This window comes from Onychomys torridus, chromosome 19 (assembly GCF_903995425.1).
Source record: "Onychomys torridus chromosome 19, mOncTor1.1, whole genome shotgun sequence".
In the NCBI taxonomy this organism is placed as follows: Eukaryota; Metazoa; Chordata; class Mammalia; order Rodentia; family Cricetidae; genus Onychomys; species Onychomys torridus.
In genome coordinates this window covers 54,333,588-54,347,063 of record NC_050461.1, presented here as the reverse complement: position 1 = coordinate 54,347,063, position 13,476 = coordinate 54,333,588, and the positions used below count along the sequence as shown (strand labels likewise).

The following is a 13,476-nucleotide window of genomic DNA, read 5'->3' as shown; positions in this document are numbered from 1 at the left end:
ACTCCAGCTGAACACCACATTCCCCTAGAAGAAATGGCAAGAAGGTTGCCTAATTGGGTTGCAGTCAAAAGCAACCAAGGTGCTGACATCCCCTTGCTCAGAAGGCAGAGTCTTCTGACTGCAAATGTAAAAAGAGCCTAGGCTATAGAACGAATTCCAGACTGCTTTAAAGAGGCAAAAAGAACAGCAAACCAGTGTCGCCACACGAGCAAGAAAACACAGAAACATTCACTTGGAGGGCCATGAGCTATTGGCTGTGAGGATGGGAAACCAGCAGCAGCCCTCCAGCCAGGTGAATGGAAACCCATGGCAGAGGAACAAGGCAGCAATGAGAAGAATGAAAGGCAGGCAGGCAGGCGTCAGGCTGGGTGGAAACCTGTCCGCAGAAGCCTAAGGGGAGTTCTGTTCAAGAGGCTCTGCAGGCCCCGTCAGGGAAGCTAGCCATCACTCCATCAAGGCAGAGAAGACACCCTAGTGGTACTCCCCAGAACTGGAACGTGGCCAGAACATCGGAGGGGTCTGCTGGGGATCATCCCTACCTATTAACACTGTGTGGAGTGATGGAGGCATGCTAATGCACACCATCAGTCACCATGCAGCCTGGGAGAAGCCGGGTTTTCAGGCTTCCCACTGAGTTAACACATAGGTGTTGTTTTGTGTCTATTCACCTCCCTTCCACCACCTCTGCAATTTTTATGTCTCCCAAGGTGCTAGGATAGGGGATGAGGAGACAGAATGCTTGAAAAACGGTCTTAAAACCTCTACCAGAATCTACTGGATTAAGCATTAGTCTAAAAGGCACCATTTGGGCCAGCTGCCCGCTGGCTGAGGAGATAGCTCCAACAATGAGAACACAGCCAGGCACAGTGGCTCCTGTCTGCAGTCCCAGCACTCACGAGGTACAGTGGTTTAGTTACTTTCCTCATCTGTGAGGCAGCCTAAGAAGGGAGGGGTTCACTTGGCTCTCAGCTCACGGATATAGAGAACAGGAGTGTGCGGCCCACTGTCACATCCCGTCCACAACAAGGAGGCGGAGAAAGACAGGTGCTGGTGCTCAGTCCACTAAGCTCAAGAAATAAATGCTCCCACCCACATTTAGGATCTGCTTTCCCACCTCCCTTAATTCAATCTAGAAGTCCCCAAGACATAGCCGGCAGGTTCATTTCCACGGGAATTCTAAATCTGTCAAGCAGACCATCAATGTTTAACCACCCCATGAAGGCAGAAGGATTACAAGTTTAAGGTCCTCCTCAGCCACATACTAAGCCTGGGACCAGCCTGGTTACATGAGACTCTGGCAATAAAAACTGGCAGAAAAAGACTCATCAAGTGAGATCATCATGGGTATGAACAGGCACAGAGGAAGAGAAAGCAGTCAGATTCCCCAGGGCCCCAGAGGGGCAGGGCAAAACCTCAACTCAGGCCTGACTACATGTGAAGTGTGGACCACCAGAAGCCAGACTGGAAGAAGTTTTTTTTGTTTTTGTTTTTGTTTTTGTTTTTGAGCTGAGGATCGAACCCAGGGCCTTGCGCTTGCCTAGCAAGCGCTCTGAACCACTGAGCTAAATCCCCAACCCTGGAAGAAGTTTTTAACAATTAAATCTCAGAGCATCTCTGTGCAAATGGACCCTGACATCCACAAAAATAGACTTTCACCCCAAAAGACTGCAGTAAGTATTTGAAATCTCCCACTGCCCTCGGTCACAACCTTCTATGAAGATTTTTTTCTTTCACTGAAAAAAAATTTTTTCATGGAATGTTCTGATCATGGTTCCCGTTCCCCAACTCTCCAAAATCTTCCCCACCTCTTCTCCCATTCGAATCCACATCCTTCCTGTCTCTCAAGGTCTCCAGAGTAGATTTCACTACCAAATAGTCTTGAACCCATTACCTCCTTATCAGCTTTAAATATGTCTTTCTTGCAGGCTGCAGTGGTCCTCCATTCAAAGTAATGTACACAGTCTGTGGCAGTTACAAATTCAGGAGTCCCCTATTTAAAAAAGAAGAAAAGTCACCATACCACTTGATAATACAAGTTTGTTTTTAAACTTAGAATACTGTAAAATCTAGAGAAACTAAGGTTGTAACATGAAGACATGTAACTGCTTTACATCAACAAGGTTACCAAGAACCTCCCCCCAAATGGAAAAGTTGGGAGAGGAGAGTCTCCAGACATCCTGTCTACTGACTGCCCAGCTGCCCCACTTTCCCAAGCAGAGTAAACTCATGGGAAGTTATCCGGCTTCCTCTCAAGAGCCCAATGTTCTCTAACCAAAAATCAGCAAAATCAAAGCCAGAAAGTATGATCTCATACATCCTGTGAGGAGGCCCCTAAGGAACCCATAGCATCTGAGCCTGTGTAGACTCACAGACCCTGCCCCAGGCAGCCCCTTCTGGCAGCCAGGGATGACTCAGATCAGTTTACCCTATGTAACCCTGCACATCAATAATTAACTTCTACCTCCCCGAGCCATGTGCAAAGCCCTAGGTTCACCTTGAAACCCTGTTTTTCATACAGTGAATATCAAACCCTTAAGAGCAATAAACAGAAGCAAGTCAGCAGCTAGCTTACGCTGCAACATTACCTCCACAGTTTCTGCTGCCACAGAGATTTTAAGGTCTCCGTGTGTACAATGAGCAGTCGTGGGTTGATCCAAAGTTAATATTCATTCTACCTCAGGTTTCACTTCAATTCTAACCATGTTTAAGATTTGCTTACTTAGTGGTTATGGGTGGTGGTGTGATATGAATGTGAACTGGTGTCTGTGTGTTAATTTTGGCCTTTTATTCCTCCAGTATCAGGACTTCTCTAACAAGCATGCCAGAAAGGGAGAATATTCATAACAAGAAGCTCACAGAGGGCCCCACTCACCAAGGTCTTCCCACACAGAAATGTAATACTGGTCTGGGTTTTGTGCTGTGAATCTGAAGGCCGGCAGTCCGTGGTGGTGTTGAATTCCAGGAGGGATCTGGATGAACTTCTCAAAAGTGAATCACCTATTTGGAGAGGGTGAGGATGAACATACAGTGAACACACATATGGTATATAGGGTCTTCTGCTTACAGATAAGCACTAGGTAAATCAGGAGTATTAAACAGGCAGGGTTCTCTCTTCAAATGGAGACAGATACAAAGGCTGGGAACAGAGGTGGTTAATAGTTTGATGACTTCTGTACAATCTGTATGGCCAGGCCACAAAAGCTCCCCCAGACCCTTATCCTCAGCATTATTTACCTTGAGACTGCTTCCTTAATTAAATGTAGATTAACTCATCTTTATGGAAGATGTCACTTGCACTTTACAAGAGTTTCAATGTAGCCATGTCTTAAGCTTTGTTATGCATATAGGATTGAATTAATTATCACCAGAAAACGTTTTTGTTTTTTTTTTTTAAATTGTGCTTTGCTTTAATGTGCCTAAAATTAACTGTAAGACCTTCAAAATTTGAACCAACACCAGTTCCTGCCTAAAATTTTCTGGTCTTTCCCCAAACCTTTCCTGACCAACTCAGTGAGCAATTTACATAAACACTTTCAATGTTGTGGAAGAGCCTTGGAAGACCATGAACATCATCAGGCTCCAGGCCAAGAGGTGTAGGGCAAAAGGGCCAGCCAAAGAAACACACCCTGACCCTGAGACCAAAGTGAGAAAAAAAAAAAAACACACTTTGGCCCTGAAACCAGAGCCAAAGAAACACACTCTGCCTCTGACCAATTCAGCACAAAACCAACCAATCCATGAGCAGGAAAACCAACCAATCTGTGGAACACGAAAATCCAGCTAATCTCTGAGATATGAGGTGGGGCAGAGGAGAGGGGTATTAAGTGACACAGTTAGGGTAGAATTTAATACTCTCCACCACCTGCTAAGGCTCCAAAATTTATCTACCCCCTCCTCACTCTAATGTGGAACAGGACAGACAGGACTGCCTATCACCAAGCAGGTACCCTGTGGAGCTCTCGACACAGAGGGACTGTGGTAGTTTGAATGTAATTGGCCCCCATGAACTCATACGGGGTGGTGTTTTTAGGAGATTTTGGATTTGTTGGCTCAACTGAATCACCACTGGGTCAAGGAAGAAATAAAGACATTAAAGACTTCTAGAATTCAATGAAAATGAATGCACAACATTCCCAAACTTATGGGACACTATGAAAGCAGTGCTAGGAGTAAAGAAACATAACATCAAGTGCCTACACAAAGAATTCAGAGAAATCTCACACTAGGGACCTCCTGAAACTAAAAAGTTTCTATAAGGCAAAGGACATGGTCAATAAGACAAAATGACAGCCTACAGAATAGGAAAAGATCTTCACCAACCCCACATCTGATAGAGGGCTGATCTCCAAAACATATGAAGAACTCAAGAAACAATACATCAAAATACCAAATAATCCAATTTAAAAATGGGGTACAGATCTAAACAGAGAACTCTCAATAGAAGAATCTCAAAAGACAGAGAAAGACATTTAAGGAATTTCTCAACATCCTTAGCCATCAGGGAAATGCAAATCAAAATGACTCTGAGATATCATCTTACACCTGTCAGAATGGCTAAGATCAAAAACATTGATGACAGCTTATGTTGGAGAGGATGTAGAGTAATGGGAACACTCCTCCACTTGGGAAATCAATATGGCACTTTCTTAGAAAATTAGGAGTCAATCTACCTCAAGACCCAATGATACTACTCTTGGGCATATACCCAAAAAATGCTCAATCATACCACAAGGACACTTGCTCAACTATGTTCATATCAGCATTATTCGTAATAGCCAGAATCTGGAAACAACCTAGATGCCCCTCAACAGAAGAATGAATAAAGAAAATGTGGTAGGTACATTTCACACTCAACAAAACAAAAACAAACAAAAACCCACAATGAATGATGTCATGAAATTTGTAGGCAAATGGATAGAACTAGAAAAAAATCATCCTGAGTGAGGTAACCCAGACCCACAAAGAAAAACATGGTATGTACTCATGACTCATAAGTGGATACTAGATGGAAAGCAATGGATAACCAGACTGCAATCTACAACCCCAGAGAAGCTAGGTAACAAGGAGGACCCTAAAGGGCACACATAGATAAGATCTCCTTGGTAAACTAGAGGGGGGGCGGTAGAGAGGAGAGGGAAGGGATTGGAACAGGGATCAGGATGGCCAAGATGGGGGAGGGGAAGAGGGGGAGCAATAGAAAGAGGTATCTTCCCCCCCCCCCCCAGACAGAATTTCTCTGTGTAGCTTTAGGAGTCTGTCCTGGAACTTGCTCTGTAGACCAGGCTGGCCTGGAACTTAGAGATCTGCCTGCCCCTGCCTCCCGAGTGCTGGGATTAAAGGTGTGCGCCACCACTGCCCAGCTTAGAAAGAGGTATATTGATAGAGGGAGCCATTTATGGGTTTAGGGAGAAACCTGGTTCTAGGGAAATCCCCAGGAGCCCATGGGGATGACCTCAGCTAAGACTCCTAGCAATAATGGAGAGGGTGCCTGAACTAGCCTTCCCCTGTACTCAGATTGGTGACTACCCTAATTGTCATCACAGAACTTCATCCGGTAACTGATGGACGCAGATACAGAGATCCACAGCTAAGCACTGGGCCAAGCTACAGCTAAGCGCTGGGCCAAGCTACTTGAGTCTAGTTGAGAAAGGGAGGGTCGGAAAAAACCAGAGAGAGCAGATCTGACTTAGTGAGAGCTCATGGACTCTGGACTGATGGTTGGGGAACCTGCATGGGACCGAACTAGGATGAGATTAATGTGTGACTTGATCTGTTTGTTGGGCCCCTGGCAGTAAGACCAGGATTTGTCATTGGTGAATGAACTGACTTTTTTGGGGACCCATCCCTTATGGTGGGATACCATGCTCAGCCTTGATGCAGGGGGTAAAGGGTTTGGACCTGCCTAAACTTGGTATGCCAGGCTTTGTTGACTCCCCTACCCTATCTAAGGAGTGGATGAGGGGTAGGGGGAGCATGAGAAGGGGAGGGAGGGGGAACTGTGGTTGGTATATAAAATGAAAAAAGATTTAAATTAACGAAAAAATTAGAACTTTTATACCCATGATTTATGAGGTTGGAATTTTATGAAATTCAAAATGATATATACGGGAAATGAAAATTAAATATTCAAAAAGTATCATGATGCAAAGGAAAAAGAAAGAAAAAGAAATCCTAAGACAGGGGCATAGGGCCTAGAGCCATCGTCAGGCGAGGGGTCTCACTGAGTAGCCACAGTGGGCCGTGCTGCCCCAGGGCCAGGCCTGCCACCCGCTCCCCTGTGGGGCCGGGCAGCTGTCAGGAACTGACTGACACATTGTTCTTTGGCACCCTTTGGCACTAGCTGCGTTGTGCAGGGCAGGGAGGCGTAGGGCAGGGCAGCCCCCCCAGCCCCACAGGGCAGCCAACCCTTGCCTGCCCCAGGCGGCTCCGCTCCATGGCCGCCCAGCCCGCCCTGCTGGCGCCACTAGATTCGCGCCCCTCCTGACTTGTTCCCGGGTGTCTCAGGCCTCTCCGGTCCCGAGTGAGTGCGATGGGTCCGAGTGCTTGCGACACCTAGTGGCAGCGCCAACAGCTGCGGCCACTCCTAAGCCCCGCAGCCCACCCCGTCCTGGCTCTGGGATGGGTCCCAGGAAAGGCCTCACCATCCAATACCAGCCTCCCCGGGACCAGCCCTTGGGCCAGGAGGGGCTACAGGCTGGCCAATCAGGAAAGGGTATATCCCACAATCCCACCCCCTCTTAAGACATACCCAAGCCATCTGACGTGTCCAAAGATGGCAGAGCCAATCAAATTTAAGTATTCTTTCTTAGCCAATCACGTTCCGGATGACCTCATTTCCCCCCACCCCTCCTGGCTGCCTATAAAAGGAGCTGTGGGCTTCCCGGCAGACCCCTGAATGCTGGACTGAACTACGTTCTTCTGCTGATTGCGTACATCAGCAGTCTTTGTTTTCTGGGGTGTTCTGCCGACTCTAACAAGGGGACGAGCTGAACCACAGCCAGCTGCGCAGAGAGGGAACTGGGGAGAGTCGAGCCGCGCGAGGGACCAGGCTGGACTGAAGAGACAAGCCAAACCTAAGAGACTAACCACGCTGCGGACTGGCGAGACCAGACGTGCTGCGCAGACAGCAGACCAAAGAGACTGACCGCGCTACGCGGACCAACAGACCACAAAGACCAGTCGCGTTCCGCGGACCGGTGGACTAGAGACCAGTCGCGTTCCGCGGACCGGTGGACTAGAGACCAGCCGCGTTCCGCGGACCGGTGGACTAGAGACCAGCCGCGTTCCGCGGACCGGTGGACTAGAGACCAGCCGCGTTCCGCGGACCGGTGGACTAGAGACCAGCCGCGTTCCGCGGACCGGTGGACTAGAGACCAGCCGCGTTCCGCGGACCGGTGGACTAGAGACCAGCCGCGTTCCGCGGACCGGTGGACTAGAGACCAGCCGCGTTCCGCGGACCGGTGGACTAGAGAGACCATCCGCGCTCCGCGGACCGGTGGACTAGAGACCATCCGCGCTGCGCGGACCGGTGGATTAGAGAGACCATCCGCGCTGCGCGGACCGGTGGACTAGAGATCAGCCACGTTCCGCGGACCGGTGGACTAAAGAGACCAGCCACGTTCCGCAGACCGGTGGACTAAAGACCAGCCGCACTGCATAGTCTGGTGGACTAGACCATCCGCGCTGCGCAGTCCGGTGGACTAAAGAGACCAGCCGCGTTTCGCGGACCAGTGGACTAAAGACCAGCCGCACTGCATAGTCTGGTGGACTAGACCAGCCGCACTGCGCAGTCCGGTGGACGAAAGAGACCAGCCCCGTTACGCGGACCGATGGACTAGAGACCAGCCGCGCTGCGCAGCCCGGTGGACTAGACTAGCCGCGTTCCGTGGACCGGTGGACGAAAGAGACCAGCCGCGCTGCGCAGTCTGGTGGACTAGAGACCAGCCGTGTTCCGCGGACTGGTGGACCTGTGGACTAAAGACACTAGCCACGCCACGTGGACCGGCAGACCTTTTTGAAAAGACAAGCCGCGTGGACTGGTGGACCAAAAAGACTAGCCATGCTGCGCAGACCGCACCACGCACGTGAGTGTGTCCCCATCCCTCGGCCCCTCTAAAGGCAGTTAACCTTAATTCTATGAGTGTATGAGTGTGTGTGTGTGTGTGTGTGTGTGTGTGTATCCTGTATGTGGTAGCCAGTGGAAGACAGACAGGGTATCACAACCTCTGAACCTGATACAGCAGACAGTTGTGAGCTATCCAACATGGATGCTGGGGAAAAACACAGGTCCTCTGGAACAATTGTGTTCTTAACCACTGAGCATCTCTCCAACCCTATTTTAAATTTACTATTTTTAACTATTATTAAATTCACCTGAATGTGGAAGAGATGGAGGCTTTCTATGAAAGCATGGCCAACAGGTTACCAGAAAGTTCAATCCTACACAGGGAGAACACCGCTTTTTTTAAAACTTTATTCATTTTATATATAGCGCGATATATATATAATGTATTCAAGCAGACAAGAGGGCATCAGATCTCACTATAGATAGCTATGAGCCACCATGTGGTTACTGGGAATTGAACTCAGAACCTCTGGAAGAGCAGCCAGTAGCCAGTGCTCTTAATCCCTAAACCATCTCTCCAGCCTGAGAACACCTGTCTTTAGTTTTAAAAAAAAAAAAAAAAAAAATCTGGGCAGTGGTGGCACATGCTTTTAATCCCAGCAGAGGCACAGAAAGGTGGATCTCTGTAACTTTGAGGAAGAGATTTCCAGGACAACCTGGGCAACACAGAGAATCCCGGTCTTGAAAATCCAAAACCAAAGAAGAAAAACAACAAAACACACCTATGGACTGGAGAAGTGGCTCAGGCACGGGCACTCAGTCCTCTTCCAGAGGACTAAGTTGAGTTCCCAGCACCCATACATGCCTGGGGACCCACAACCACCTTAACTCCAGCTCCAGGGGATCCTATGTCTCTTCTGGCCCAGCAGGCACCTGGACCCTCAGGCAAACACAGACAAAATAACCTTTTAGAAAATGTCTACTACTAGACACTATATTAACAAAATATATTATATTATAAACCATACAGTTGTGTACACTGCTATAGCCATGTGGTATGTTTACATAATGGAGCTTTACTTACCCACTGATCGAAAAGTTTTTGTCTTTAAGTCACACATACAAACAGCACTTGTCGGCCCACACCCGGGAAGATCCACATTTCCACAAACACTGATTTTATAAACAGCGTTATTTTTGGAATCAACAGCTTCCCATGTGTAGCTAGAAAGGAAGAAAGACAATTTGTCAATATCATTGATCTGACAATTTCTCTCCAGTTGGGCATTCTAGGGTTATTTGCTTCAACCACTACATATAAGAAGGCACTTTCATTAACTAAAAATACCAAGTCAGATGTGGCAAACATTTTGAAAAGTGGCCAGGATAGAATCCACCAAGTGCCACCTGGCTAGGAAAACCTCAGAATGCTCAAATCCATCCTTATTCTAAGAACATTAATTCATTAGAGCAACTACTTGAGTCACACTGTGTGAGATGGGACCAGTCCAGTCACCCCAGAGTGCTGAAGACCCAAAAGACTGATGCGTTTTGTTTTGAATTATTGTTTTATGTGTATGGGTGTTTTGGCAGCATGCATATCTGTGCATCACATATGTGCAGTGTCCAAGGAGGCCAGAAGAGGATGTCAGTTCCTCTGGAACTGGAGTTACAAACTTTCAGGAGCTGCCATGGGGTGCCTGAATCAAACCTAGTTGGTCATTCCCTAGAACAGCCGCCAGGGCTCTTCACTGCCATGCCATCTTCCAGTTCTTCCAAGGGAAGTCTTTAACTCTGAAGCTTTCTACTTTCTACTTTTTTTGTGTGTGTGGAACTCTGACACCCCTGTCTCCATCTCTTAAGTGCTGAGACCACTGACTTGCACCACCATACCTAGACTTAACATGGTCAGGGGCCAAATACGGCCCCTATTTGTACATTAGGCAAGCACTCCACCAACTGAGCTCCACCCCCATCTCAAGCTTTTTATTATTATTAAAACTGGCTATAATGTGTAAAGCAGGCCGACTTCTGACAGACTATAGTCTGGACCTGAGCTGACTCACAGCTCTGCTAAGAGCTGTTGTCCGCCTCACAGTGCAACAAGGTCTGCTTGCAGGCTGGTGAGCTGCTATGCTATAGAGCACTGCAAAACCCACCCTGTCTGACTGCTATCATCAACCTCAACACCTAGAACAAAATCAGTGTGGTTTTTGGTTCTGCCCCAAGTAATTATGCTAATCCTCTACTCTTTCCTAGGAAAATGCTTTGTCCATTTTATAAACTGGGGTTCATTTCCTCAGCAAGGGTAAAAAGAAAAGGAAGAGAGTGGGTAAGAACTTTCTTGAGAATGTGATTTAAAAAAAAATAAAAACCGCAGGACAGTGGTGGCACACACCTTTAATCCCAGCACTTGGGAGGCAGACAGGCGGATCTTTGTGAGTTCGAGACCAGCCTGGTCTACAGAGTTCCAGGACAGCAGGACTATTACAGAGTACCCCTGGGGGAGGGGGGCGCCACCCACACACAAAGAAAACCCTGGTTAACTTTCAGCAGTTCTGAAGAAAGGAGGGGAGAAAGGCTAAATCAAACTTGTAGGGATAAGCCTACCCAGAGATAAAGGTTCAGATATGAGGCAGCTCCCACTCATTTCCAGTTGATCATATGTGACCCTGGGAATACTGCCTCACAGAAGTACCCAGAGAGGGTTTCCCATTCCCAGGCACCAGGGCAAAGGCTACCCTAAAGCCACCAGGTATTGTCTGTGCCCTTTTCTGACTAGAATTTACTGCTAGGTAGCACCCCTAGCATCATGGGAAGCAACTCACTTAACCTTGGGCCTGGGGTCCAGTTGGAGCCCCCTGCCCAAAAGTAAGGGTGTGTGAACATCTGGCAGGTGACAGAGTGTCCTGGGAATTTGTGGCCACTAAGCTACTACAAACCTGAAAAACTGGTTACTTAAGCACCAGGCCTTTGGGGTGACGTCAGGCTTTTAAAGCAGTGATTACTCAACAAACAGATTAGAGCCATGAGGATCATGCATGAGAAAATCACTCAAGCACACTAACTGGCCCAGAGAAAATCATCAATAAAGCCTGTTTCTTCTTCCTCTGGCTGGGGTGGGGGTGGTAGTGGTAATTTGTTTCATAGTGTATCCTTCTGTCTGTGTATCCCCTATACCCCAGTGCTGGGGTTCCAGGGGCCCAGCCACAGTGTTTCCTAAGTACTCAATGAGAAAGGCAACAAGGTATAGAATGACAAGAGTCCCAGGCCCCATGGAGGGCATATTCCTGCAGGAAGGAAGGAAAATAAGTGAACATATGCACAAGACAAGCTCTGATGGACACAGTCCGTGAGGACAAGCCAGTGGACCACTAAGGATATGGCACAGCTCCACTCTGAGCCCTGACCAACAAGCAGTAGCAGCTTCAGGGATGGAGGGGAAGAAAAGGAGAGAGCAACTTAGCCAAAGCCAGAGGACTAAGAGGTCAGCAGCAGGTGGGGAAGCCACAGGCGTGGACAGCCACGCCTGTCCTGCAGTAAGCAGTTTTGATTATACTTGAAAGTAAAGGTTACAGCACACAAACTTTCCTTAAAACTATGGTGAGTTGCAGAGAAATTGCTAATCTCTCATTTAGGAGCTGTGATTAGTTTTTCCAAGCTAGCAGGCAGTTCACAGAAAACCTTAACCTGACATCATTACTGCTCCTCACAGCCCAATGAGTGAAGTACCTATGGGTACCACAGAAAAGAAGTCAGCAGTGAGAATCACATCTAAAGAAATCCAGACAGAAATGAAAAGGGTGAAGGGAACTGCAGACATCAGAGAGAGAAGGCTGCTGCTTTCCGAAAGGCAGACTTGTTTGTGTTTTGTACACATTTATCAAAATGGAAGTGAGGATGTAAACAGGGAGGGCAGATCCTATTACCTACTCAAGTCTTTGAACAGTTTCTTTGGAGTTGACTTAAGGGCTCACAGGCAGCCCTCCCCAGGCAGATGTCCTCAGCCATCAAAGTCAACCCACAGCTCCTGGGAACATGTGCTAGCTCAGCTTAGTCACACCACTTAAGAGCAAAGAAACGGTCACAGTGTCTCCTAAACTGAAACCAAATGATCTGCAGGCTGTTAGCACTTGAGAAGGTCTAATTCAGCGAATATTACAGCTGCTTTAAAACAATCCAACAGGCCTGGCACCTGTGCACTGTCACTCAACTGAAATAACATGTCAGAAACTCAGACTAGTTCTGCAGTAGAGTGAAAGTGAGCTAACATGTAGATATGTGTGACCTGGTACTGGTACTTTAAAACTACTTTATAGTTCATAGAGACAGAAAAATTAGATGTTATCTCAAGATGGAAAAGAAAGGAATACAGAGCAATGATTTCCTAAGTACAGAGTTTACCAATTCACCTCTGTCAACTGGGAGATTGTGTAGATTCAGAAAATAATCTGTCTACTGTGAAGGAGAATTTGTGAAAAAAAGCTGTGTCTGCAAAGACTTACTGACTGAAACCTCAGTGCCTGGAACCTAATTAGAACTTACCTCGGGCTATCTTTAGCACACCTAAGGAGCCATTCTTTGCACACCACTGGGTCAGACCTAACATCCCAAGATAAGCAGATAAAAACTTTTGGAATGTATCTACTTGACAGAACCTTATCTCCACCAAGGGGCTAAATATGCTATTAGAGACCTATAGCTTTCTCATGTTTCCACCAATGTATTTTTTAAATGCCTTGATGTGTTACTTTCTTTGTTATAAAAACTTAATGAAACTGCTTCCATGGTAGACCATGCTATTTGGGGAGATCCAAATCTGTGTTCCTGGGCCATGGTCATTCATTTTTGGCTCCAGAATAAACTCTTATTCCCTTTAAAAAACAAAAACAAAAACAAATGACTTTATAGTTAGCCCGAGACTGGTAGAAATACATGACAGCGCTTTTAAAGCAATGCTGTGTTTAATAAGGGGTGGGGCCGCATGTGTGAAGACAAGTGTGACAGTACAGTGATGCACACCCAGGCAGCCAAGGAAGGAGAGGCAATAGTTAAAAGGACAAAATTGGCTACACAGTGAAGCCTGGTCTCTCCTGGGCCACGCATAGTGGCCCATGCCTTTAATCCCAGTGCTCAGGAGGCAAATCTCTGTTGAGTTCGAAGCCAGCCTGGAACATTAAGAGTTCCAGGAGAGTCAGAGCTATACAATGAGTCCTTGCCTCAAGAAGGAAAAGAAAAAGTAAGCAAAAAACAAACAGTCCAAGTCACATTTAAAATTTTAAGCTAAATGACTGTAAATTGTTGTGTGATATTTTGATTGTGTTCTGACAAATAAAGCTTACTTGCAGTCAGAGGGCAGAGCTAGCCACAAGCTGACCTAAATTAACCATAGAGGTTTGGAGGACTGGAGA

At 47.1% G+C, this 13,476-nt stretch overlaps 1 protein-coding gene across 2 annotated transcripts in view; it reads right to left on the bottom strand.

Annotated features, from left to right (window-relative positions):
- Window positions 1–13,476, bottom strand: part of Igf2r (insulin like growth factor 2 receptor) — a 93,385-nt gene that overhangs the window by 59,844 nt on the left and 20,065 nt on the right. For both annotated transcript variants that reach the window (XM_036168579.1, XM_036168578.1), the window contains exons 2-4: window positions 9,150–9,289; window positions 2,873–2,997; window positions 1,892–1,990 (exon numbers count right to left, since the gene is read on the bottom strand). In XM_036168579.1, coding sequence (XP_036024472.1) covers window positions 1,892–1,990; window positions 2,873–2,997; window positions 9,150–9,289 — 364 coding nt within the window. The remainder of the gene's footprint in view (window positions 1–1,891; window positions 1,991–2,872; window positions 2,998–9,149; window positions 9,290–13,476) is intronic.